General features: G+C 39.4%; 1 protein-coding gene across 3 annotated transcripts in view; it reads left to right on the top strand.

Annotated features, from left to right (window-relative positions):
- Positions 1-270: 270 nt before the first annotated feature.
- The window catches only part of LOC103177264 (receptor expression-enhancing protein 2), a 36595-nt gene continuing 9162 nt past the window's right edge, over positions 271-27703 (top strand). For 2 of the 3 annotated variants that reach the window (XM_007891346.2, XM_007891348.2), the window contains exons 1-6: positions 271-462; positions 11987-12059; positions 21715-21791; positions 22797-22917; positions 26255-26368; positions 26497-26644. In XM_007891346.2, the coding sequence (XP_007889537.1) occupies positions 431-462; positions 11987-12059; positions 21715-21791; positions 22797-22917; positions 26255-26368; positions 26497-26644 (565 nt within the window). In that variant the 5' untranslated portion in view covers positions 271-430. Of the gene's footprint in view, positions 463-11247; positions 11359-11986; positions 12060-21714; positions 21792-22796; positions 22918-26254; positions 26369-26496; positions 26645-27703 lie in introns of all 3 variants that reach the window. The other variant, XM_007891349.2, reaches the window with a different exon arrangement.

A 27703-nucleotide genomic window follows, 5' to 3' on the forward strand; every position in this document is an offset into this window, starting at 1 on the left:
AAAGGGGTTATATCAAATGCAGGGTTTTTTTAATATTATATCCCGAGATATTATTTCCTTACAGCAATCTATCTGATTTGTGCTTGAAAGAATCGACACTTTACTTGAACAAAGAAATGAATTGTACGCGGTAAATAAAATCGGACTCACGAATTTTTTTAATCAATCATAATCGTATTTTTTGTCGGCAAATGGGCTGTCTTTACTGTGCCATTCCCCTTTAAAGCGGCTCTCCTTGGCTGAGAAAGCCGGAGCGCCGCCGCCCGCGGTCGCCCTGTGGGTGAAGGAGAGCGCAGCCGCTACACCGCACATCAGCTGTGAAGCTGTGAGGACAGTGCGGGGCGGACCCTTCACACCATTTGCAATAATAATAGTAAAACACACTGGATCCTTTCACAGCCACACCTGTCCTGTGCAGACCGGCCTCGCCATGGTGTCCTGGATGATCTCACGATTGGTCGTGTGAGTATTTAACAATTGTTCACAGTATCTTTCTCACTAAATCCAAAACCAATCGCTGTCTTTTTTGGGCAAATCCACTTAGTCAATGGCAAACGCTGGGAGTGGATACAGTGCTGTACTTTGCTTTTGAAATTTTTTTTTAAAAAAAATAATTTTAGAAAGGCTTTTGATGTCCTTTAATGTCTTTGGTGAAAATGATTCAAAATGGATACTTTTTTAGCAAAGTGCAGCCGCGGGCAGAGCGGTGGCACCGGCCCCGGGAGCGGCGGAGAGCACCGCCGTCTGCACTACTTGGGTTCATTAACCACTTAAAATGATGGCATTCGTCGTATGTGTGACTGTTATTTACCCCCAATGCTGCATTGTGCAAAATCTTTATTCTTTATCTCCTATGAGCGTTGAGTTGGTTTGTAATTGATTTTCATTTGATTTGTAATTCTGCCTTTTTTTAAAAAGAGTGGATCGGATTTATTTTTTGATGAAAAACGCTGTTTTTATTATTTGTGTGCGTTTGGTTATGTGCGCAGAAATGTATTTAAATGTTGCATCGATATTTGGGAGGAGCGGTTGTAATTTCGTTATTGCCTTTGGTTCAACCGATCGTTAAAAGATAATTGAGCAGCAAAGAAAATGGAACCGGTTTATTCTGCAGATTTGTGTTCAGTTACTGTAGTTGGAGACTATGCGGATTTGCACAATCTCCTCGCAAACTGACAGCAATCAGTTGCTGCTCTGCTCTGCTCTGCTCTGCGGGTCAGTGCATCAGTAACCGGTGCGGAGTGAGCAGCACATTCTGGAATGATCTCAGATGATGGCTGCCTGGTTCTCTCGTCTCATTCCCCAACCAAGTGGCTCTCAGTCTGGTACAGGTACAGTATAGCAGTATAGGAGGGACAATGTCAATCAGGTGCAGGTGAAGGGCTTTATACAGAATGTCAGGCCAATGCTGGTGCTGGGGACGTTAGGAAGATGCAGATACAGGGCAGGACCTGGGGGTCTGAAATATGTGGAAACCCAATATTGTGCTGAAGAGTATGCAAATATGTAGTTCCATATATATACACATTTATACATATATATCAACAATAATAAATTGGGCATTTTCAATCTACGACTGTTAGTGGGACATTGCTGTGCGCAATTGGCTGCCACGTTCGCCCACAAATATAGTCAATTCACTTTACAGTGTGTTCTGTGAAGCGCTTTGGGACGTCCTCCCGACGTGAAAAGCGCTATATCAAATGCAAGGATTATTATTATTATTATTTGCATGGAATTTTCCCTCTGTTTGGAATGGAATATGTACTGTCTCCCTGGAGGGACACATCTTACTTATCTATATTATGGAAGGTATTAAGACAGGTTGACTCTTGTCAATCTGTCTTAATACAGGTGGAGCCCCCAGTGTGTGGGCGTGGGATACTGCTGGAGTTTAACCACCTTAAAACTTATAGCTTACAATGCAGATCACTGGCTAGCAAGCTTCCCTTTATATGTCCAGCTATGGCCAGAAGACTTGTCAGGGATTTGGCTTGCAAGGTGAACAGGAGCTGACTGCAGGACAGTGGTGGGAATGCCAGTGAGAGACAATGTCATAAATACCAGGATTTGCTCAAAGCGACTTGTCACGTACTGAATGTCTCTCAGTTCATTTCAGCTTCCCACATGATGCAAAAAGTCAATTTAAAAGAAAATAGAATAAAGGCATTGAGTGTCTCAACAGAAAGAATAAGGTAATGCAACTGTGAGTCACTAATGTTCTGACTCTTTGTACTGCTCAGTAATCCCCTTTACATCATCATCATTTGCTACCCTAATAATTATCACAAGCAATTATTTAATTGCTTTAAGAAAACAGTAGTCTTCTGCTCCTCCCCCCCCCTTTGGAGTTTCAAGGTTAAATGAAGGGGAAGGTGCTATGATTAATGGGTTCCTGGGATTGCTGGTAGAGTGCGACCTATGTTATTCTGGTTATTATATCAAGGAGAGCTGTTTGAAAGATCCTGAGTGAAGAGGAAGGCTGCATTGATGTCTGGGCAGCTCATATGTCAAGGAGTTCAACATCCAGTGGGTTAAAGAACACCAAACCACTCTACAACCAAATGCAAAAATAAAATACAATAAACTCCTGATAACTTGATCCTGGATTAATTTGTCACCACCACTTCAGCCATCAAGCTGTCACTATCCTGGCTGCATTTATCTATGCATTTTTATATATATAAAATATTTATATATATATAAAATATATAAAAATATGTATATATAATATATATATATGCCTAACTCGCCACTCCTGATAACTCATCACTGAACCCTTTACCCTTGGAAAGACGAATTATGAGGACAAAACCTTTGATTTATTATAGCACCTTTCATGTTAGGAGGATATCTGAAAGTGCTTCACAAGATATACTGTTCAAGTATAAGTTTCTTTCCAAACACTTTTGGAATGTGGTGGTCCCAGGTTATCTTACAATACAATACACAATCATGTTTACTGAAGGTCAAACAAGATGCCCGGGTTTCGGACTGGCTCAGTGAGGTGGAGTGTGTATCCATGGATGGTAATGTTGCCAGTGCCTGAGGTGTGGAGCACTGACGGGAGCCAATCAGCAGGGCCTCGGTCTTGTTCATGTTCAACTGTAGAAAGTTAGCTCTCATCCAGGACTTGATGCCTGACAGATATTCTGTTAGGACAGCAGTGGTCCTGGAGTCGAAGGTGGAGGCAGAGATAGAATTGGAACATAATGCAAGGAGCTGATATGGAGCCCTAGCCCAATGTGTGTCCAATTTTTGTCATGCAAAGCACAAGTTGCCTTTCCCTGCAGATCCAATTCTTTGACTAGATGACCACTCTGGGAGTAAGCAGATGTAGAATTTGCTGCTCAGATTATACTCTAAAACTCCAGTATGCTCACACTATAGAGTATAACTGCGGGGTTGATCAAAAATGAAGAAATGGGGCACTGTTGTACCTGGCCAATACGGTCAATGTGCCTCAGGAAGTTTTTTTTATAAACAAATGCCATTGAGCTGTTTAATACCAAATTAAGGCCAAGAGGGAAATAGGGGTGGGGTGGGGGGAACAGATGGGTGATTTGTCACCAACGCCTTAGAGCCTTAGCTTTAAACTCATGTTTGAAATTATATGAATTGTCTTCCTAAAACTATAGCCATGATAAATTATATTCATCAGATTGCTCTGATCCATCAATCCAGTAGATTTACAATGCATGACCATTTTTTTCCCATACTGATCATTATTTATTTATGATTTTCCTATGAAGATTAAACTGAACCTCACCTATTTCTTTGCAAATTAGCCTAACTATGTAATTTTTAGGAGTTTTTCTAACACATGTTTTATTGACCTTTCAATTGTGTCATAGATTCTTGAGCAAAAAAAATTTGAATCTGGACTTTGTCCACGATATCCATCTGTGAAGATATAATATAACATCTGCAGTGACTCATTTTGTCTAACATGGCTGCTGAACTTGTCCCTTAAAGCACTGGTCTTTAATGTTCCATTTGCTACTTTGATTGATGAAAAAAAGCCTTTATATCCTCCTTGCTTTTACCTCTATTCATTTTTTATTGTCTTCTTATCTTGTCTAATGCTTATTAACATCATTTCCAATTACTTTTCAATTATCTTTTAATTTTAATTAATTTTAATTTCCAATTACCTCCCAGTACTATACACTGTTTATATATACTATATACTATATATACTATATACTATATATACTATATATATACACCATATACTGTTTTTCATATCTTGAATTAGATTATTTTTGACCAACTCATTCAGCCTTAGTTTTATTTAGCTTTCTTCTTCTCTAGGGAAAATATTTCCCTCTATGTTTTTTGAAATTTCATTGTTCTTGTGTTTTTATATTTTTAAGTCTTCACACAGAAGGTGGTTGGAATATAAAATTCTCTTCCACAACTCTGGTTGAGTCGATTTATGTTAAAAGGGAATTAGATAGATACTTGAAGAGAAGGAAGAATGGGATGTATGGAAAATGAGTCGGAGTAGTAATCTAATTACACTAGATTACATTAGATGGCTCAGGGTTAATGGCTGAATGGCCTGTTTCTGTGCTGTTACATTCTATGATTTCCTACTCCCTTCCAATGGCTGTTATGAGCTCTTAACAAACAGATATACTCCTCCTATTAGCATCACAAGTTAATAACTGCAAAACAATTTGTACCTTCTTAGCTCCATCCCATGCCAAATTCTTGTTTATGTCCTCATAAACCACAAATCTGTGATTTCAGTACACTACTGCACAATTGGCTGCTGCATTTCACCCACAAAATACATTGTCAATCTATTGATATGTTCTGTGAAGCACTTTGAATGGTCTCAACAACGTGATAAGGCACTATATCAAATGCAAGGATTATTACTATTGTTATAATAAATATTTTATATCTCCAATTTCAAAATGTTAACAAAATATTTATATTAATCTCTTCCTCTCCCATTTTGATGCTTTTGTCTCATGTGGTACCATCTTTGATCAGTCACAAAGCTTTATACGTCTATGTGCAAATCATTAGACCATTCTCTCAAACCTAGACTGAAGGAATTTCAATTATTATACATAAGCTTTTGCCAATTGATCAGCGATTCATTCTATCCCAGGATTACATGGAAGAAGAAAGGCCTGGACTGTATTCCTATAAATTGGATTAGTTCTTGGGATGTCCTGCAGACGTGAAAGGCGCTATACAAATGTAATCTTGTTGTTGTTGTTGTAGTTCTAATTATGGTGTAGGGGTTTCAACTGGCTCATTGAGTCACTAAGATTCAATTCAGGACATGAATGGGGCATTGGGAAATCTAAGCCTGTTAATAGGTGAACAAGATTGAAAGACATATCTGGTTAGGTTTTCCTGGAGAGACTTAACGCAATAGATCCTGGAACTGAGCTGTTGCCCAGCCAACAATGCTCCAGTTAAATTGGTCATTCACCTCCTCTCTGTTTGTGGGATATTGCCTTGGGTAAATTGGCTGCTGCATTCATCTGCAAATGCACAATCACTACACTTTGCAGAAAAAACTATGAAGCAATTTGAAATGTTTTGGTGTGATAAGATATTACATGAAATGTAAGGATTATTATTATTCATCTGCCAGAGAATTTGTTATGGTTCAAGTACATAAGACAGGTACACCTCTCTACATCCTTTACTAAGGGATCCTCCTTCCTCAGGGTTACTGCTCAAACCTGCTGATTATGGTCTAGCATTAACCTTCATCAGATACAAAGCATGCAGTCAGAATTCACTTGGCAGGTAGGGATTGTAATCAGACAAGTAGGTTACTGGGACACTCAAGTTGTTATATTGTTCAGGTCACTTGACAAATCAATATTTAGCCTCTGCATTTAGTCTGCAATAAAATAATTAATCAATTTTCAGTGCTATTTCAAAATGGTTTGGTTTTCCTTTCAGTCTATGGATTGTTTGTACATATTGTACAAATAATCTGCAGATGGCAGTCTTCTCTGATCCTGAATGTTCCGATTGTATTGACTCGTAGACCGTTAGAATCCTGATGGGTCGTGATTAATTTCTATAACTGCTAAAAATATCTTCCCAATAATGAGAAAGTTGAAATGCGTTTTTCCTTCTTGAGGAATCTTACACGATCACAAGAGAGGTGTATGTGATTTGTTAATTTCTTCCAGAATAGATACCTTATAATCCTCCTATTACCACATCAATCTGTTTCTAAATGAGTCCAGCTTTCCGACCACGAATGCCTTTCCTAGTAACTCTCCTGTTAACAGTTGTTAATTTCCCTCTGGATTAAGAAATACTTTACCAAGAGGTAAATTAACAATGTGATGAGATGCAGTATCAAATGCAAATGCAAAGATTATTATTATTATTATTTTTATTTCTTCCTGATGTCTGCCCTTTGCTACCCGTCTTGTTCTGCTGCTAGTCATATTTAAAAGGATAATTTTGAGTTTACTTTCTCAATCTCATTTAAAATTATATGTACCTCTGTAAGGTCCTCTCTGAGACATTTCTTTTCAAGGCTGAAGAGCCCTGAGTTGTCTAACCATTGCTTGTAGCTCATTCTTCTGACAAAGGGGATCATCTTTATTGCTCTCCTCTGCACTGCCGCTAGGGCTTGAGCAGTTCCCTATGTCACAGTGACCAGAACATTATAAAGTACTCCAGGTGGGGTCTGATCAGAGTACTAAGCAGTTTCCGAACATCTGAACTCAACTGATTTGGCAAAATAGTCCAGCATCCTGTTTGCCTTGTTTATTGTTATCTCACACTGTTTTGACCAAGTGAGCGAAGTCTGTGGAAGTCTACATGCACCAGGTCATATGACATCCCACAGCCAATTCAGGGGTCATGTCTCAGAAAAATCTACAAGGTTCGTCAGAAAAGAGCACCCTAGAAAACAATCCAGGCGGGTTATCAATTATTGGATTATTTTTAAATGGGTAATTTTTAAAACACTTTCTGCTGATTGATTGACTGATTGGTCAATCAGTTGGCACATGGCTGAGGTCAGGCTAATGGGTCTGTAGTAGCCAGCTATTGTGCTATGACATTTCTTGAATATGAGAACCATTTTCTGCAATTATACTCAAATTTGAACCTTCAGTAATTTCAGTTCAATATTCATGCTAGGTTAGGCATCCATTCCCAGTATCCAGGCCAAACAGTTTACATAAGGTAAGTATCATTATTAATTGCACACTGAGACCACTGGACAGACAAGAGACTTTTTTCACTCTTGTTGCTCTTTAATTGCTTTATACTAAATAAATCTCACAATTTATACCTGGTGTTGAAATACAGGAATCATTCCACTTTATTGAGCACTCTGGTCTTAACTTTACACTGACAGGTCATTCTTGAAACAAAAACCTACATTTTGTGTTGATTAAATTAAGTTGGCACCGAAAATAGTTTGCAGAAATTTCACAGAACAATATTCTAATCTTTTCTAATTTATACTCCCACAGCCTGCTTAGGGAATACAGACCCACTTGGCAGTCACAGTGGGTGGCATGCTTCCCTCTGAAGTTGAAGTGTAACAAAGATCTTTCTGCACACAGCCATCTCAAGCACTTTAATGTCCGATGACTCAGTGAAGAAATTCAGTACCTGGTATAATACTGAGCCTTCTGAATTGAGAAGACCTTAGATTCAGTCTCAAGTCTATTCAGTTCCACGGACCAGTATAAGACCGTTGTAAGTGGCACTGGTTCATTAAAGAAGCATGAGTTTGATACCTGCATTTGATACAGTTTTACCTCATCAACTCAAAATGTTTCAGATTCTTCCCAGAATTAACTTTAAGTGTTGGGTCCATTGTTACGTTGGCAAATGTGACAGTTAAATTGTGCCAAATGTCCTACAAATGAAGGGAATGGCCAATTAATCTGTTTTTCCGTGACTCGGATGGGGGAGGTATTGGCCTTGCGACAGATAGTGGATGTTTAACATTTACCTGAATCACCAGACCAAGTGTTTCTTCTGTATGACACTGGAGTGTCAACTTAGGTTGTGCGGGGCTTGAACCCACAACCTTCTGACCTAGAGGACAAAATGCTATTAATTGAGCCATATTGCCAGATGTGAACCCTGTGCCCAAAGTTACTGCTAAGACTTACATCTGTAAATTGATAATTTGTTTGAATCATTGAAGGAGATACCAGAAATGTAAATTACCATCCATCAATATCAAGGGGGGAGGGGGGAATCTGTTTGAAAGGTAGTTCTTTGAACTGTTTGCTTTTCCTAAAAGGAATAGGGTCATCCAGGGTTGTCCATTCTAACAGACAAGTATTGCACTTACTTCTTAGATGGGTTTCAAGAGCAGTAATTACTTACAAAACTAATTTGTATTAATATAAATCTGAAAGCATAATAAAATTTATAGTGTTTCTCCATAGGTTCCTGTATTAATTTCACTGGAGAGGATTCACTGAAGTGATCTTGAAAAAGAGGAAAGAAAGGACTATTGAGCTTGTTACACCAATTTATTTTATCTTGGCAGATCTTTTAATCCTATTTCCAAGCATTTTCTCTGTACCCCTTAATAAACCTTATTTCCTCAGCATCTTTCAGTCTGTCTCACTTGTAAACATCTCAATTGATTGATTCTGACACTATGGTTTCTGGGACAGTGTATTTCACATTTTCACCATTCTCACTATTCTCTATGTGAAGAAATGTTAATATAGTTGTCTCCAACTATATTAGTTGATCCCTTTACCAAAAGAGAGAGTTATCCACTATTTTGATTTGATAATTCCTTTCATTATTGTAACAACAACAACAACAACTTGAATTTATATAGTGCCCTCCACGTCGGACGGCGTCTCAGAGCGATTGTACATTTCAATCAGAACATCCCTCAGCTTTTGGGATATAACTCGTCTACCCAGCTAATTCCTTACCTAGGCCAAGAGGATCTCTTAAAAAGTGATTCCATTCAGTTTCGCCAATAAAATACACAGTTGCTCCACTCTACAATAGAAACTGTGAAGTGCTTTGAGATGTCTTAACAGTGTGATAAGGCGCTATATCAAATGCAAGGAGCCAAGGGCATTACTGTTTTTGTCACCTATTCACAGGCTAGCTGTACTTCGCCTCCCTCAAAATACAGTAGTTCTCATTCAGTATTTTCTAAAATATATTGTCTATCGCAGTACTTGTCCTTGGATCACTCTACGTCTTCAGTGAAGTGAGCAGTTCACTGCTACAGAAGACTGTATAATAGAGTTATTAATCTGCATTAGCATCTTTTGGTAACATAACTCAGGAAGATGAAAAAAACTCCAGATTGGTGTGTGGCAGCAGAGAAACAGACAGAAGGAAGCAGACTGCAGATGAACTCTGCACAATACTGTGATTAGTGGCCGATTGTCAGACAGAATTCCATTCTGCCCAGCCACTTCCACTCAGCACTTTTCTAAACAAAGCGTGTCATACAGTCCTGTGCCTCGCCAATGGGCTCACATCATTTGCATAACAAACACAGCATTAGCTGCTGGATTGCTGGAGCGTGAGACTCTGAGGCCAGTACACCATCAGCATATTACTGCAGTACACTTCAGATCATCCTCCTGGACCTCTCCGCTACGTTCAACACAATCGACCACTACCTGATCTAAGCATTCCATTCCATTGGATCAGGTTATTCCCATTCCACAAAATTCCTGTTCCAAACAGAATATGTGCTTGATTACATTATTTGGAGTATTTGTTCAATTAAATAGTTAATCTAGGAGCAAAGGCCAGAGACACACATCAAAAAAATGATTTTTTTTGTGAAAAGTGTGCAGGTTTCTGGTTAGTAATTCCAATTTGAAGTCTGACTGAATGAATGGCGTGCGTGGGCTATGGAACAAGGATTTGCAAATCTGCATTAATAATTGCCAATCAATATAAAATAGTCACAAATAGATCAAATAGAGAAGTTAGAAGAAATTTCTTCACACAGAGAATAGTGGGAATGTGGAACATGCTACCACAAGGCATTGTTGAGGCAAATAGCATAGATGTACTTAAGGGAAAGCTAAATAGGTACATGGGGGAGAAAGGAATAGAAGGCTATGGTTGAAGGCTTAGTTGAGGATGGGCAGAAGGAGGCTCATGTGGAGCACAAACACCGGCATAGACCAGTTGGGCCGAATGGCTTGTTTCTGTGCTGTGTACTCTAATGTATTCTGATGTAATGTATAACCTTTCAGTGATCAACCACTCTGTTCGATGTGTTCAGCAATGACTCGAGGGGAAAGGACTTGGTCCCCAAGTTGTTTGATGATCTTCACTTGTTCATCTAAGTCGTCTGTTTCATGTGAGAGTTACTATAAATGTGACTAAAAAATAATGTCTATAAATAATGTCTTAAAAAAAAACTGCTTTCCATCCCTTCAACCTCGCGGATTATCATCTCATTTCAAACCTGCCCTTCCTGGCCAAAGCTCTGGAATGCATTGTTGCAAACTAACTTCGCTCACACCTCTCCCTCCACTCCCTATTTGAACCCCTCCAGTCCGGTTTCTGCCCAGCCCACAGCACAGACACAGCACTCGTCAATGTAACAAAATACATCTCTCTCTCTGACCAGGGCTCCCTCTGCCTCCTCGTCCTTCTGGACCTCTACCCTGCGTTCGACAAAGTCCACCACATGATCCTCCTCTATCGCCTCTACTCCCTCATCCACCTTAGTGGGACCACACTCGCATGGTTCGAGTCCTACTTAACCAACCACTAGCACTTCATTTTGGCCAGTGATTTTTTCCTCTAACCCTGTCTGGTCACCTGTGGGGTATCATACGGCTCTCTCCTTGGTCCTCTTTTTTTTCTCATCTACATGCTGCCTCTCGGTGATGTCATCCGCAGAAATGGGTTCAATTTCCACATGTATGTGGATGACACTCAAATCTACTTCTCCTCCTCCAGTTGCGACTCACATGATGATGTCCTGTCAGCTTGTTTGATGGAATATCAAGGCTTGATTTCAAGATACTCATTTTCATATCCCTTCAGGCTCTCACACCAATCCCTCCACCTTGCCTGCTCCCTCCCCACCTTCAAATCCCGCCTAAAGACCTTCCTTTTTGATCGGGCTTATGGTCACCTTCCCCCTCCCCCTGGCTCGTTGTCAGACGCCGTCACTGTGAAGCGCTCTGGGACGTTACCCCATGTGTATGGCACTATATAAATGCAAGTTGTTGTTGTTGACTATGTTTTGAGACTCATATAAAATTCATTTTGTAGACTTTTATTGTCGGCTGTGTGTCTGACGTATGTGGAAACCCATCACCATGCTTGAAAGTATCCAAACCAAACTGAATTCTACATATACAATACATGGAACTTTCCCTAGAGGTAACTATTCAAACCCATCAGGGATTCAGAGTGCTATAACGGTTGCATAGATGTGGAATTAAGTCAAGTTTAGTCTTTGCTGTGTATAGAGTCAGGTTGCAAACCATTAGTAACATTTTCATTCTATGTATGCATGTGGGAAACTCCACATATAATATATAGTATAAAGAGGGTTTGATAACTGCTCATGATATTATTATTCAAAGAAAAATAGCACTTTAGAGCCTTGTCTCCTTCTCTATAAATAAAGCAAGTCATTTTTAAATAGTGATATTACTTTTGCAAGATCTCAGCACATATTTTGTCACAATTCAGCTGTTAAAAACGTGATACATATAAATAAACATCACCTGTTTGCTTAGCAGATGTGTGTAACTATAATATGTTCCTGTTTATTCACAAGTGGAATGATATGGATTCAGAACAGCTTGCAGCCTCAACCTTAACTCTTTCTCCATTAATATAATCTTGTTGACCTCTTTCCTGCACTAATATTGTTCCTGCTACTTGTGTTCACTAATACACTGAATGTTGATCTCTTCATTGATTCCTGACCCTTCTCTCTATTAACTATACTCCTGACTGAACCCCTTTCTCTTCACTAACCCTACCATTTGTGTTCCCACAGGCTAATATTCGGCACCCTGTACCCAGCATATTCCTCTTACAAGGCAGTCAAAACGAAGAATGTTAAGGAATATGTGAGTAACTTTGTTTTTAAGAGTATTGTGTTAGATCTGGTTGTGCAGAAAAAGGAGCAGAGAGAGGAGGCCTGAGGGACACGTTGACCTGCACTAACCAATTTATTTTGCTGCTATCTATAAACTTATACATTAGCAAGATTGTGTCTGGTCTGATTTAGGGCCTCGGTCCTTTTCAGACATTTCTTTGGTTCTAGTAACAATGTTTGAGAAATTCATTTCATCACCATGCGCTGTATACAATTCACATCAACACTTGTACACTTCTCATGGGATTGCCTCATTACTGTCTTAAGTATTGATGAAGCTGCACTCAATGGCAAAGGAAATTTCTTGCCCTTTATCGTCAGATGTCAGCCTGGCTCAGCTGGTAGCATTACATTAACAATAATAATCCTTGCATTTGATATAGCGCCTTAGACACGTCTCAAATCGCTTCACAGGATACACTGTAAAGTGAATTGACTATATATTGTGGGCAACACGCGGCAGCCAAGTGTCCCACAAACAGTCGTGGATTGAGTTTTTTTAAAGGATTATTATCCCCAGAAAATCGATCTGCCAATTTTCCTCTGCAGATGCACATTAAAGTTTCCTTAGCCCAGTGTCCTGAATAACAATCCTCCAGACAAAATTGGTCATTGATTTCATGGCTGTTTGTGGGACATTGCTGTGAGCAAATTGGCTGCCTCGTATGCCAACAAATACAGAGCCACTACACTCTACAATAAATCCTGTGAAGCACTATGAGACATTTTGACAACGTGATAAGGCCCTGTATCAAATAATAATAATAATCCTTGCATTTGATTTTGCACTTTTCACATCTTCTAGACGTCTCAAAGCGCTTCACGAATATGCTGTAAAGTGAATTGACTGTATCTTTGTGGGCAGCAGCAACAGCCAATCGCTCACAGCATTGTCCCACAAACAGTTGTGGATTGAGTGACCAAATTTTTTTTTGAGGCATTATTACACCCGGAAAAGCGATCTAGCAATTGATTGGGTTCCTACTTACTGCTAGGTAAAAAGAAGTGTGTGGAGTAAGGAAACTTGCCCAACATTTTGCCCTGCTGGGAATCAAACCCAGGTCTCTCACTTGCAAGGTGAGTGCTCTAACCACTCAACTAGAGGACTCTATGCAAAGATTAGTAGAAATAGCAGAACAAAAAAAAGTCATATGCTAGTTCATGATCCCAAATCAAAACAGATACAATCTATACAGTCATGACTCTTTCTGATTTATGGATACAGGAATTCAGTAGCAACTTGCATTAAAAACAGGAGGAACTCAGAAAGGATGAATTGTCATTTTTCTTCAGGACTACTATAAAGACAAAATCACTGTTAAGAGGTACTAGTTTTTATGGAGAAGGTTGGTTTTGCCCACAAAATATACAGTCTATGTGGTGAACAGCTATAAGACGTCTCAATGATGTGATAGGGTGCTATATCAAATGCAAGGATTATTATTATTATTTGCTGGAATATCTCTACATATTCCAGGAAATGGCATGTCTGAAATTAAGTGGTATAAAGAGGATCAAAATAATAATAATCAATAATCCTTGCATTTGATATAGCACCTTATCATGTCTTCGAGACGCCTCAAAACGCTTCACAGAATGTACTGTAAAGTGAATTGACTGTGTATTTGGGAGGCAAAACATGGCAGCCAAAAATAAGATGTTTGGGCAGTTTGTGCATGATGTAGGTCACAGCAATGTAGGCCACAGTAATGTAGGACAGAGTAATATAGAGCACAGTGTTATGATCAAGGATCTTTGGATTTAATTGCATCCCTTGTATGCATTATGTGCATTGAAAACTGAAAGAGCCCCAAATAATGTGGAGTTATGGCAGTTTTTCTAAGTTTTAAATTACAAATTGTATTAAAATGTACAGTCAACAAAGCAAGAAAGAAAATGTTAAATTCAAGGCAAAATGTTACAAGTTTCAGCCTGATCTTCATCACAGTCTTCCATAGTATGAGTTGATTTTCTTTCTGTCTGTCTGTGTGCAATGGAGGGATAAGGGTAAAATATGGTCCAATCTAAAGAGCCACCTGTTCTTCATCTTAGTCCCCCTTCCTCTCTGCCTAGTTACATATCGGGATATGAAGTAGCTAATGCCCTGTTTAAATTCTGTAAGGAAATGGCCATTACAGGTCTTAAGTAAGTTATTTCACTAAATAACATGAATAGGAAATTAACAAGCCGCAAAGCGTTGAGAACCTTGGGCATACGTTTTTATTACACACGCACACAAAGTGTGGAATTGACTCGCAACAAAAGCTACTGATGCTGCATTGACTGAAGAGAGCTGATGAGTTGCTGGTTATAGTATATAATAATAATCCTTGCATTTGATGTAGTGCCTTATCATGTCTTCAAGACATCTCAAAGCGCTTCACACAATATACTGTAAAGTGAATTAAGGGAAGAAGCTTCTAATTCTAATGAAATGTAATGAATTATAATTCAAATGGAATTATATGGTTCCTGTATCGCTGGGTCAGTGAAAATATCATATGTGTAAATGCAGATTATGTTGCAGGAGTTTTAGGAATATAAAAGGTGGGAAAAGACAAGTGTGGCCCCAGAATTGTAAAACAAATCATACATTGTCTCTCATGTTGTTATTTTAACCAAAAAAGCATCTTCAGTGGTTCTTGATTAAATCTGTCCAGTCATGCAGTTGAGAGAACAAATGCCTATCTCATAAATTAGCAAGCCAGATCTGATCATTTTACATATGATTTTACCTGAAAAACCTAGCCCGAGCATTTAATTGGAAGCTCTCTTCAGCCAACAGATGACTGCACAAGGTATATCATAAGTGGCTTTTTTGCTGGGCTGAGTTAAGTAGTCTGGTTTTCAAAGGTCATATTATCCTGTAGCTCCGTGGTTAGAGCACTCGCTTTGCAAGTGAGAGACCTGAGTTCAATTCCAGGCAGGATGAAACCTTGGGCAAGTTTCCTTACTCCACACAGAGCCTAATAATAATGCCTCCAAAACCAAAAACAATAATAAATTGGTCATTTTCATTCTACGACTGTTTGTGGGACATTGCTGTGCGCAATTGGCTGCCGCGTTCGCCCACAAATATACAGTCAATTCACTTTACAGTGTGTTCTGTGAAGCGCTTTGGGACGTCCTCCCGACGTGAAAAGCGCTATATCAAATGCAAGGATTATTATTATTATTATTATTATTATCCTAATTTGTCCCTGTTGTGAAACGCAGTTTAGCATATGCTTGCAAACAGACGATCAATGGCCACAACTTTGAGCCATTGATTATTGAAAGCACAGACCCTGCTGCACTTCCCCAACAAGCAAGTTGATCTAATATCCAGAAGCTTGAACTACAGCGCCAAGCTTCAATGTTTAATATCACAGAGTCAAAATCTTCTTATAGAGGAAATCAATGGATTGCAGCTCACTGGATTTACATGGAATTTCTGCACAATGTAAACACAATGTGACACAACTTGCCTTTTGCCAATTTGCTGAAATATGGTTATTTTACTTCTCTTAGTTGCCCGTTGTTGAGAGTGCTTTATTGCTGAGTGCTTTCTGAAGGTTTTGTTGTTCAAACTGCAGCTGAGAAGGCATCTGCTTCGATTCACAGTGAAAACCATACTTGTCTTTACTCAGTAACTTGCACATTATCTGCATTAGATTGAACTTATCTGGAACAACCAGAATGTCTCAAATACTTTTATTTTAAGAAGCGATAATAATTCATTATATTTAAAAATGATTGTATATGGTTTCCTCGTTCTTTTTTTAACAATGGGTTTTATTTTTGTGAGTCTTGAACAAATGAAACAAATAGTAAACTGTAGAATATAACGGCACGGTGAGGTTGAATTTATAAAAAACCTTGGTTAGACCACAATGAAGTTTTGTGTTCAATTCTGGTTTCCACACTATATGAAGGTGATAGCAGCAATAAAAAGAGTACAGTGTAGAGTTACGAGGATGATACCGTGGCTAGCAGGTTGCTTCTATAAACTGGACAGGTTTGACCTTTGTTTCCTAGAGAAGAGACATTTAAGGGGGTAATCTAATAGAAGTGTTTAAAATTATAAAATGGTTCATACAGGTTAACATAAACAGGCTGTTTCAACTGGTCTATAGCCAGAGGACACAAATGTAAAATAGCGACTAGGATTAGAATTTCGGAGGAACTACTCCACACTGAGGTTAGTGGGATTGTGGAACTCACTAACTGAAATAGTAGTTGATTATTTTCCAATTCACGCGGAAGGGTTTTTAGGTGCCTGTGTGAATTGGAAAATAATCATATCATTGAAAGAATTTTCATTTACCTATTTTGAACATGCCAGCTGGCTTGCTGATGCATACTCGGCTACAAGCTCTGCTCGTCCTTCTAGGAATCTATGTATTATAATAATAATAATAATAATAATAATAATAATAATAATAATAACAACCCTGGCATTATTGTATTACACAGTGACTAGCAGGGCACGTGTTTGACTTACTCCCCCATTCTTACATGGACACATCCTTATCAGTCCTAAGGTGTGTCACCTGAAAGAGAACTGTTTATTTCTTCCCTCTGCGCACGACCCCATTTCCTGGTTTTTGACCACCTGCGCAAACCATCACAGCAGCCGACCAATCAGGTTCCTGGGCTCGATTCTCGCGCAAAAACCTGATTGGCTGTCCCAGCGCCCGCCGGTCACTGACAGTCGCCCTGGGCTGCACTCGGCTCGCGGTGGCCATCTGACTGGATCACTAGAAGTCAGTGCAGCCCTCGTGTTTTCAGTTATTATGAGTGGATCTACCAAAAAAACAAAAAACATACAATTTCAACAGTGAATGGGAAGAGCAGTTCTGTTTCATTAATTTTAAAGGAAAGTGTGTGTGTATTGTGCCGTGTTAGGGTGGCAGCATCCAAGAAACATAATGCTCAGAGACACTTTCGAACAAATCACAAGGACTTTGACACAGATTTCCCACACAATTCAGTTGTAAGAAAGAAGAGAGTGAGTGATTTAAAATCTGAACTTGTTGTTTTTTACCAAGCATGTTCATAAGTCAAAAAATTGTATGATAACATCTTTTAAAGTTGCTCATGTGCTTGCTAAAAGGAACAAACCTTTCGAAGATGGAGAACTGGTGAAGGAGGCGATGCTGTCTGCTGCAGACTCTCTTTTTGAAGGTTTTAGCAATAAGACGGAAATCGTATTGTCGATAAATAATTTGCAACTGTCATGTAACACTGTAACAAGGAGAATAGAGTCTATTTCACAAAATATATGATTTCATTTGGTGAGTGACGTTCAAACATGTGACTACTTTTCATTACAATTTGATGAGTCCACAGACGTGTCAGACACTGCCCAGTATTAGTTAGGATGGTGGTCAGTGATAATACAACAAAGGAAGAGCTTCCAACAATTTTTCCTTTGAAAGGCAAAACGAGAGGTGAAGATATTTACAAAGCCTTCAAAGACTATATTTTGGAAAACAATGTTCCTCTCAAAAAAATTGTGTCTGTGACTACTGATGGAGCACCTGCAATGGTAGGTTTTATTAGACTCTGCAAGAAAGACCAGTCATTCCCGGCATTCATCACTTACCACTGCATTATCCACCAGGAAGCTCTGTGATCAAAAGTGATTCATTTTCAACATGTGATGAATGTGGTGACTAGAATAATAAACTCTATTTGTGCTTATCAAAGCTCTTCTAGAAGAAGATGCTGAGTATGCAGACTTGATACTGCACACTGAAGTTTGGTGGTTGAGTACAGGGAAAGTTCTTGCAAGATTCCTAGAGCTCATGCCAGAGATTTAGGTGTTCTCGGAGTCCTGAAAAGAAAAATACGAACAACTGAATGACCAATCTTGGTTGCTTGACTTGGCATTTCTCATGGATTTCCCTAAAACTAAACATGTTAAATCTGGAACTTCAGGGGAAAGACAAACATATTGCTGAACTGGTCAGCAGTAAGTGCATTCAAAAGTAAACTGAACTTATGGATATCTCACATGACGAAGAAATCTCTTCTACACTTCCCACAACCGAAGAAAGTAATTATTGAAACTGCTGATGAAAACGTTTTTGATCCTCAGCCTTTTGTGGGACATCTTGAGAAGCTACAACAAGAATTCAGTCGGAGATTTCAAGAATTCAATACAATTGCACCAATTGTGAAATTCATTGTAAACCCATTTAGTACAGTTGATGTCTCTGAAACTGCAACATTTATTGAAAAATTGTTTCAAGCTGACATCGGAAAACTTGAGCTTGAAATCATAAACATTCAAAGTGACATTATTCTACAGTCCCATGCAAAAGATGATAACTTCTGGAAACTTATTGACAAAAATAAGTATCCTCTTCTGAGAAATGCAGCATTGAGGATAAATTGTTGCTACTGATCAACATACCTCTGCAAGTCACTGTTCGCCAATATGAATTATATTAAGTCAAAATACAGATTCAGACTTATAGATTCACATCTAAATGATTGTCTGTGAGTTGCAAGCTCATCATACAATCCAGATTTCAACATGTTGGAAGAAATGCAGTGCCAGGTGTCACATTAATAATAACTAAATTGACTTTCTGTTTGATTTCAAAGGTTATACACATACATAGTATATAATATGCATGTATATAATGTCCCTAATTTTTAGATTGAGAATTTTATTTCCTTTTGGTCTGTACTACTCTGTTTGCTTCTTACACATAAATTCATAGAGTGCCCGCTGTGTATTCAAAACTTCTCCCAGTAGCCCTTCACCCAAAAATGGTTGGGCACCCCTGGTGTGCAAGGGGAAACTAGTCCTTCACATAAGGGAGAGGAGAATAGAAGGGTATGGGAGGGTACACATTTATGTGTAAGAACCAAACGGAGTAGTACAGACCAAAAGGGAATAAAATTCTCAAGTAAGGACTGGATGAAGACTTGTGTGGAGTACAGTATAAGCACCAGCATGCACTGGTTAGATGAGTGGCCTGTTTCCGTGCTGAACATTCTTTGTTTTATTCAGTGCTTTCCCCAACCTTCATTCAGAGTGTGTTGCTTGCCTACAATTTTCACATTTTAAGCGCTTTGAGATGTCTTGAAGACTTGATAAGGCACTATATCAAATGCAATGATTATTATCATTTTGTAAAGTATTGAAGTGCTTTGACAAATTTTTACATAAAAGGAATTATATAAATTCAAGTTATTTATTATTTCAAATAATAATACCTTTTATGTACAATGAACACTGTGAAGTGCTTTATAAAATAAAATTGATTAAAAATGAAAGGGAATATTGTCATGGGAGGAAAATGTGACAGAAAATTTACACCAGAAACATCCCATAAAAAGCATTGGCTTTTGGAAATCTAGGTACCCTTCGTCATATGGCTTCCCACAGTCGATTTGGGATGCCACCCCCTCAAAAAGTCTATGATGATTGCAGAAAGGATCTATTCCTTCTGAGCCCATGCTGAATGTCACTTATTGGATTATTTATCTACAAATAAACCAATGTCATGGAGTTATCATGGATCCACTCCCAATATGTGGGAACATCAACACACATGGTAAGAAATGACCTCCTCACACAATGTCACACGATAACAAGATTGGCCTTCGAACATCTCATCTAGAACATCCATCCTACTGTCCTCCCATTACAGCATCAAGCTGTGTTTCAATGAGTTCAGTATTCTGATCTTAACCACCTTTCCTGACAAATGGTTCTGGCCATTAATTACCCTCTAGGAAAAGAAAAAAAATCCTGATGTCTGTCCTGAAATTGCCCTTTGCCATTCTGTACCTTTGTCCTCTAGTTCTGTCTTGGTGCATCCTTTCCTTTAATAAGTAAAGCCATTTAAGACAGGAAAGGCTCAATGAATGGAAGCACTATTGCCCAGAACAGGGGATCACTCAGTGAATTGGCACAGCAACATCTGGGCCAGGAAATCCTCAGTGGCTGCCAGTAAGCAGAGGCAGGGAACGTTCAGTGAACATCAGAATCAGTGCCTGGGCCAAAAACTTTACGATTCATAAGCATTCAAGGACTATATGGGCATTGTACAATCATAGAATCTTACAGCACAGGAGACCATTCAGCCCATCGTGCTTGTGCCGGCTCTTTGACAGAGTTATCAAGTAGTCCCACTCCCCCACTCATACTTCATAGCCCTGCAAATTTTTCTTTTTCAAGTACATATCCAATTCCATTTCCCATCATGTTCATCAAAGTTATTAATTTGAGGATCAATCTGTATTGCAAACCATCCTTCACATCACTAACACTGTCCGTGAAAAGCCTGCATAATATTATAGGGTCCCTTCCGTGTAACCTGGGATGGGACAAAACCAGTGAATTCCATTTCTCAGTCCTAGGGAATTAGCAAAGAGTGGCAATAAGTGGGACCTCGAAGAATTCAGTAGATGCCAATGACAGAGCAGAGAACCCAAGGGACATCTGATGCACTGAGAGAGTTCAATATTTGAAAATTCTATTGCAAAAGCTGTATTTCACCCGTAAGGATATGATATAACAGGAAAGCATCAGTTTAATGACATACCTCCTATTGTTGCCATTCAGAGAGGGACTCTGCAAGAATTCAAAAAAGAATTAAAGTTTTAGAATACAAATTTAATCATTTCTTTAACTACAAATACACAGTCATTAGACTTTACATTAAAATCTTGCAAAACGCTTTGCCATGTATTGGAGTGATATCAAATGCAAGGATAAATATTCATCTTATTATTAAATCAATAAACCTGATGAAACCCTCATTCATGCATTCATGAGGCTCGACTACACCAACTCTCTATTGGCCAGCCTTCCCAACTTTTCCCTCCACAAGCTGCAGTTCGTCCAGAAATCTGCAACTCGTGTATTTCCTTCACCAGGCTCCGTGACCCCCATCAACCCCATCCTCACCCAGCTCCACTGGCTTCCCAACCCTCAGAGGATAGAGTTCAAAATCCTTGTCCTCACCTTGAAGGCCCTCCATGGCCTTGGCCCTTCCTACATCTGTGACCTGCTATCCCCTTATCAACCTGTCCGCTCCCTCCACTCAACAGGCTCCAGCCCGGTCCACCCCACCATTGGCAGTTGGGCCTTCAGCCTCTCTGCCCCCACCCTTTGGAACTCCATCCCACATTGCCTTCACCTCGCTCCCTCCCTTGCCTTCCTCAAAGCACGTCTCAAGACTCTCCTCTTCGAGCAGTAGAGTATTGCAGATTACAACAAATCCCTACAAAATAGCTGAGGGGCTAAATGTATTGGGAATATCTCATTGTAGAGATCTTCGCTAACTCTAGAATTTTGGAACAATAATAATAATAATCCTCGCATTTGATACAGTGCCTTGTCACACCGCCGAAATGTCTCAAAGCCCTTCAAAGGATTTTACTGTAAAGTATAGTGATTGTGTATTTGTAGGCAAGCATGGCAATCAATTTGTATGCAGAAAATGTCAATGATATCACATTGCTGTAATAATGGGATTAATTGGGTGGAACACATTGTATTACTAGAGTTAGCCAAAAGTGGGCATTAGATGTCATTGTACAACTGGACAAAAGTCACAGTTTATTCAGGAGGGTAACGACTAATAAGGAATTACCTAATGACATATTTCCCTTTCTTTCAGGTGAAGTGGATGATGTACTGGATAGTGTTTGCATTTTTTACAACGGCAGAAACTATAACAGATATTATTCTGTCATGGTGAGTACAAAGCTGCGATTCTGGAGGTTGCAATAACTATGTATATTTGAGTTTTAGCTGCCGTGTGAGGTAGAGTCCAGGAATCGTCTAAGCCAAGTGGTGGGGGGGAGACTTTTCTCTGTGCATGAATTCATCATTTATTTCTGGGTGTTGAAGTATGAAGGTATTTGCATATGATAATAATAATAATAATCCTTGCATTTGATATACTGCTTTTCACGTCTTCTAGACGTCCCAAAGCGCTTCACAGAATATACTGTAAAGTAAATTGACTGTATATTTGTGGGCAAATGCAGTAATAATAATAATAATAATAATCCTTGCATTTGATATAGCACTTTTCACGTCGGGAGGACGTCCCAAAGCGCTTCACAGAACACACTATAAAGTGAATTGACTGTATATTTGTGGGCGAACGCGGCAGCCAATTGCGCACAGCAATGTCCCACAATCAGTCATGGATTGAAAATGACCAATTTATTATTGTTTTGTCTTTTTGGAGGGATTATTATTAGGCGTGTGGAGTAAGGAAACTTGCCCAAGGAATTGAACTCAGGTCTCTCACTTGCAAAGCGAGTGCTCTAATCACTGAGCTACAGGACTCCTACAATGATGAGAATTGAGTGGTATAGTGTGAAAATCTTTCAGACCAACATCACCATTGAACCGTGAATGGACATTATCACTGACGCTGATGCTGAAAATGAATTGGAAGTGGACACGGACATGTTTCTATTGTTCTTAATGTTTTTCTCCTCTTGTAACAACAGATTGTAAGTCTGGATGCAGTCTCTCTTCTTGGCCTTTAGTATTCCTTTGTCTACAGTTGTTTACTTGCATATCTGCTCAGTTGCACCTGAGGATGATTTGAGGGAGTGAGGGGCAATGAGTTAGGATTGATGGTGGAATGAGAGGACTGAGGGGTAATTCTGGACACCACTCAGACCAATTAGTTATCAAAACTCTTTAATCAAAACTACAGTATGTCATGTTGTATTTCCACAGGTTTCCTTTTTACTTTGAGTTGAAGATAGCATTCGTTATCTGGCTGTTGTCTCCATACACAAAAGGCTCCAGCGTCCTGTACAGAAAATTTGTCCATCCGACCTTGTCAAGCAAAGAGAAGGTACCATGCACAGCATCTTCAAACCTTTCAATTCAGTGAAAGGGAACATTAGAGGGGAAATAACATGAGGGCAGGAGAGCAGCAGTCTCTAAATGTATAATAGAAAGGCGCAAAGTAGTGACTGAGGTAGTTTATTGCAATATAAAATCTAAGCTTTCATTTTCATGTATCATTGCTTCATCCATAACATAATATCCCACAGTCAGAAACTGACTTGATTCTTGCCTCCAATTGGTCTCTAGCATTCAGCAGGCCTGCAACACCATATATCCTCTGAGAATATACTTGATGAATGTAGTTAATGGGTAGACAATTTACAGGTCCAAGAATTGGAAATATTAATGTACAATACAGCCTATCATTAGCAGAGGATTATAGGGCTCTACATGTGAGAGTATCAATTTACAGTACTTATTATTATTACAGTATGACTCGGTGATAGAGGAATATAGGTGTCAGAATACGGGGTAACCTATCATCGCTTAGTGCTTAGATTTTGCTCTGGCAGTGAGTAAAGCAAACCAAATGTTGGGATGTATTGAAAGATCAATAGCAAGCTGAAATAGTGTTGTAATTCTGTCACTATATAAATCATTGGTGATTTATACAGTGACAGAATTACTTAATTACTTAGAGTACTATGTACAGTTCTAGTCGCCGCAGTACAAAAAAGATATGGGAGGAATCGAGAGGATACAGAGGAGGGCAACCAGAATGATTGAGGGAATGGAAGTACTGGACTATGAAGAGCGACTAAGTAAATTAGAAGGTTGACGGTGCTCAAGGTAGATAAGGCACCCGGTCCAGACGGGATTTATCTTGTAAAGGTGGAAATAGCAGAGGCTCTGGTCACAGTCTTTCAATCTTCCTTGGACACCAGGCTGGTGCCAGATGACTGGAGTGTTGCAAGTGTTACTCCCCTGTACAAACAGGGTAGAAGGATAAACCTGAGGATTACAGTCCAGTCAGCCTAACGTCAGTAGTGGGGAAACTTCTAAAGACTATAATCTGGGATAAAATAAATTTTCTCTTAGAAAAATATTGATTAATAAAGGATAGACAACACGGATTTGTTAAAGGCAAATTGTGTCTAATAAACCTGATAGAGTTTTTCGATGAAGTAATGGAGAGGGTGGATGAAGTTAGTGCAGTTGATGTAGTTTATATGGATTTTCAAAAGGCGTTTGATAAAGTGCCACATAAAAGACTTGCACATAAAAGCAAAATAGAAACGCATGGTTTTAAAGAGACAGTGACAGCATGGATACAGAACTGGCTGGGAGACAAAAAGCAGAGAGTGGTGATGAACAGTTGTTTTTCTGACTGTCGGGAAGTGCGAAGGAGTCAGTATTGGGACCACTGCTGTGTTTGATTTATATAAATGACCTGGAATTGGGTAGGGGAGAACAATTTCCAAGTTTGCAGATGATGCTAAGATAGGAAAAAAAGTAAACAGTGAGGAGGATGGACTGCAAGAAGTCACTGGTAAACTTCAGACACGTGGGCAGACACGTGGCAGATGACGTTTAATGTGGAGAAATGCAAAGTGATGCATTTTGAGAGGAAGAATGAGGAGAGGCAATATAAGCTGATGGTACACTCTTAAAGGGGGTGATGGAACAGAGAGACCTGGGGGTTCATATAAGTAAATCTTTGAAGGTGGCAGGACAGGTAGATAAAGCTGTTAAAAAAGCATACAGTATATTTGGCTTTATAAATAGGGGCATAGAATACAAAGTCAGGAGTTTATGATGAACCTTTATAAAACACTGGTTTTATAAAGGTTCATCATAACCTTTATATTAGGATGAACTAGAGTACTTTGTTCAGTTCTGGGCACTACACTTTAGGAACGATGTCAATGCATTGGAGATAGTGCAAAGGAGATTTACTAGGAATGGGGGTCTTCAGTTATGAGGAGAGGCTAGAGAAGCTAAGAAGCAGAGAAGTTTAAGAGGAGACTTAATTGAAGTTTTCAAAATTATGAGGGGATTCAATCGGGTGAACAAGGAGAAACTATTTCCACTGGCGGGTGGGTCGGTAACTCGAGGACACCGATTTAAAATAGTTGTTAACAGAAACATGGGGAAGGTGAGGAGAAATGTTTTCACACAACGAGTTGTTTGGACCTGGAATGCATTGCCTGAAAGGGTGGTGGACAAGTTTGCAGGGCTATGGGGAGAGAGTGGGGGAGTGAGATTGATTTGGATAGCTCTTTTCAAAGAGCTGACACAGACATGATGGGCCGAATGGCCTCCTTCTGTGCTGTATAATTCTATGATTCTATAAATTGGGCATGTTCACATTGGAAAAGAGAATATTGAAAAGCGATAACATCGCTGTCTTTAAGATTATAAAGGGGCGAGACAATATAGATCATGACAAGCTGTTTCAACTAGTCCTGAATAATAAAAACAAGATTGAAAGGGGGTAAATTCAGGACAAATTCAGAACGAATCTACACAAACACTATTTCAGTGAGTGAATAGTAAACCTGTCGAACAAGCTCCCTGGGAAGACTGTTGAAGCGTTGATTCCTTCAAACACAGATTAGAGAGTTTTCTTTTAGGAAATAACATTATGAGATATAGTACATAGGTAATTTGGAACATACGTGCATGTGATTGCCAGGAAGGTGAACTAGATGGACCTTGTTTTTTCTTTCATCTAGCATTCCTTCATTTATCATGTACCGTGAGAGCAGTGCACCTACTTACTCTAAAAGGGATACAGGTCTCAGTGTGTAGCAAAGTTCACTGTTACTGTGAAAATCTTTCTTCCGTACACTGTAATAGATGACAGCCAAAGATCACTGGAATGCGTAGTGTAATTCCTTACTGTGACAGTGCCGAAGTCATCAGTTTATAGTATAGTAAAATGGCATAAGTCTGATCTGTATAACTCTTATAATTGCCTAAGACCTAAGTTGTACATCTGCCCAAGTCCCATTCAAGAGTTTATATTCTATGCAAGTTTGGCAAAACACATACTTTGCATAAGTCATATTAAATGTGTGGCCCCAAATGATACGATTTAAGTGAAGGTTACTGTATAACAATACTTCAAGTCTTAATAATTTTGTGAGACCCCCCTGGAATCTACACTGTACACTGTTACCTAAAGCCCAGTCACAGTAATGATCCACTAACAAGAGCTGTTGTCTGACTGACATCCTCAGGACTGCACTTGTCCAGAGCAAATTGCGTTTGTGCTCATTCACTGAGACCTATTACCCACCTCACTTGGTTCTGCAAAAANCCTTTGCCCTGACTGTTTTGAGGCATCAGCTGAAAACACTCTTTATTCAGCTCCTTGACTTCTCTTCCCTCCCTTTCAGGAAATTGATGAGTATATAAGCCAGGCCAAAGATCGCAGCTATGAGACCATGATGAGGTTTGGCAAACGTGGCCTCAACCTGGCAGCTAACGTTGCTGTCACAGCAGCTTCTAAGGTAACTGTGGGTTTTCTCCAGGGTTTTATTTTTTTTTATTTGCAATTGAACTTGCTTCCACATTCCTCTCCCAGGAAAATGGTTGCAGAGTTTTCTCTGGACTTCTCATGGAGTTGTTTTGTCCCCAGGGTCAGGGAGTGCTCTCAGATAAGCTCCGGAGCTTCAGCATGCAAGATCTGACACTGATCAGAGATGAAGACACGCTTCACCTCCGCAGTCCTGAGTCCCTCATGAGGACCTCCACAGGCAACATTCTGGAAACCATAAATGATTCTGGTACATTTTGAAAATGTCTCGTTTTGCGAGTGAAACCTTTCATTATTCCAGTAACCTCCAATAACCTCCAGCCAGAAGCGAGATTGGGGACTTGTGTGTTATAAATTTAAGTCATTCTCTGCCTTCCCCTTTCAATTGGGCAGAGAGGATGCTACAACATCTACTCTGGCATTCCCATCGCTATTCCATTCTCATTTGGGGCAGGACAGGGATAGCATAAAGGCTAAGTGTAACCCAGAATGACAACCTCTGCTATTTGGCTTACGTGAGACAGACCACCTCCCTTCTGATCTTGGCCTCCTCTCCGTGTCCACTTACTGGCTGATATATCCCAAATCATCACAGAGAGTTATGGATGAAAGAAGACCTTTCAGCCCATTTGATCTCATCCTTCTAGAAAATCTAACCTTCTCCGATTACACCATGAAGCTGTTTAGCATTAGTAAGAATGGGATATAGAAACATTTGTGGCTGTATTTATGTCCTGTGGAGCACTTGGTCATTTCCCTTTAACTCTATAGCTACTGTTTTTGTAAAAAAAAATCCTCTAATCCCTAATCCCACATAGGCTGTTGCAAGATTTGAGTTAAATTTTAATTAATTCACATGGGTTAGATTCACTATGAAAAGAAAGGTCAGTGGTTAATTTGTGGAATCTTGGAATTTAACATTATCCTGACAGTGTCGGGTTAAAGCTTCCCAGATGTAGCAGATTTATGTGTAGAATATCAACAAAGCTTTTGCAGAATGCTAAATAATCAACTTGCCAGATATTAATAATAATAATCCTTGCATTTGATATAGCACTTTTCACGTCGGGAGGACGTCCCAAAGCGCTTCACAGAACACACTGTAAAGTGAATTGACTGTATATCTGTGGGCGAATGCGGCAGCCAATTGCGCACAGCAATGTCCCACAAACAGTCGTAGATTGAAAATGACCAATTTATTATTGTTTTTGGTTTTGGAGGGATTATTATTAGGCTCTGTGTGGAGTAAGGAAACTTGCCCAAGGTTTCATCCTGCCTGGAATTGAACTCAGGTCTCTCACTTGCAAAG

The sequence above is a fragment of the Callorhinchus milii genome, unplaced genomic scaffold (assembly GCF_018977255.1).
Source record: "Callorhinchus milii isolate IMCB2004 unplaced genomic scaffold, IMCB_Cmil_1.0 Scaffold13, whole genome shotgun sequence".
NCBI classification, from domain to species: Eukaryota; Metazoa; Chordata; class Chondrichthyes; order Chimaeriformes; family Callorhinchidae; genus Callorhinchus; species Callorhinchus milii.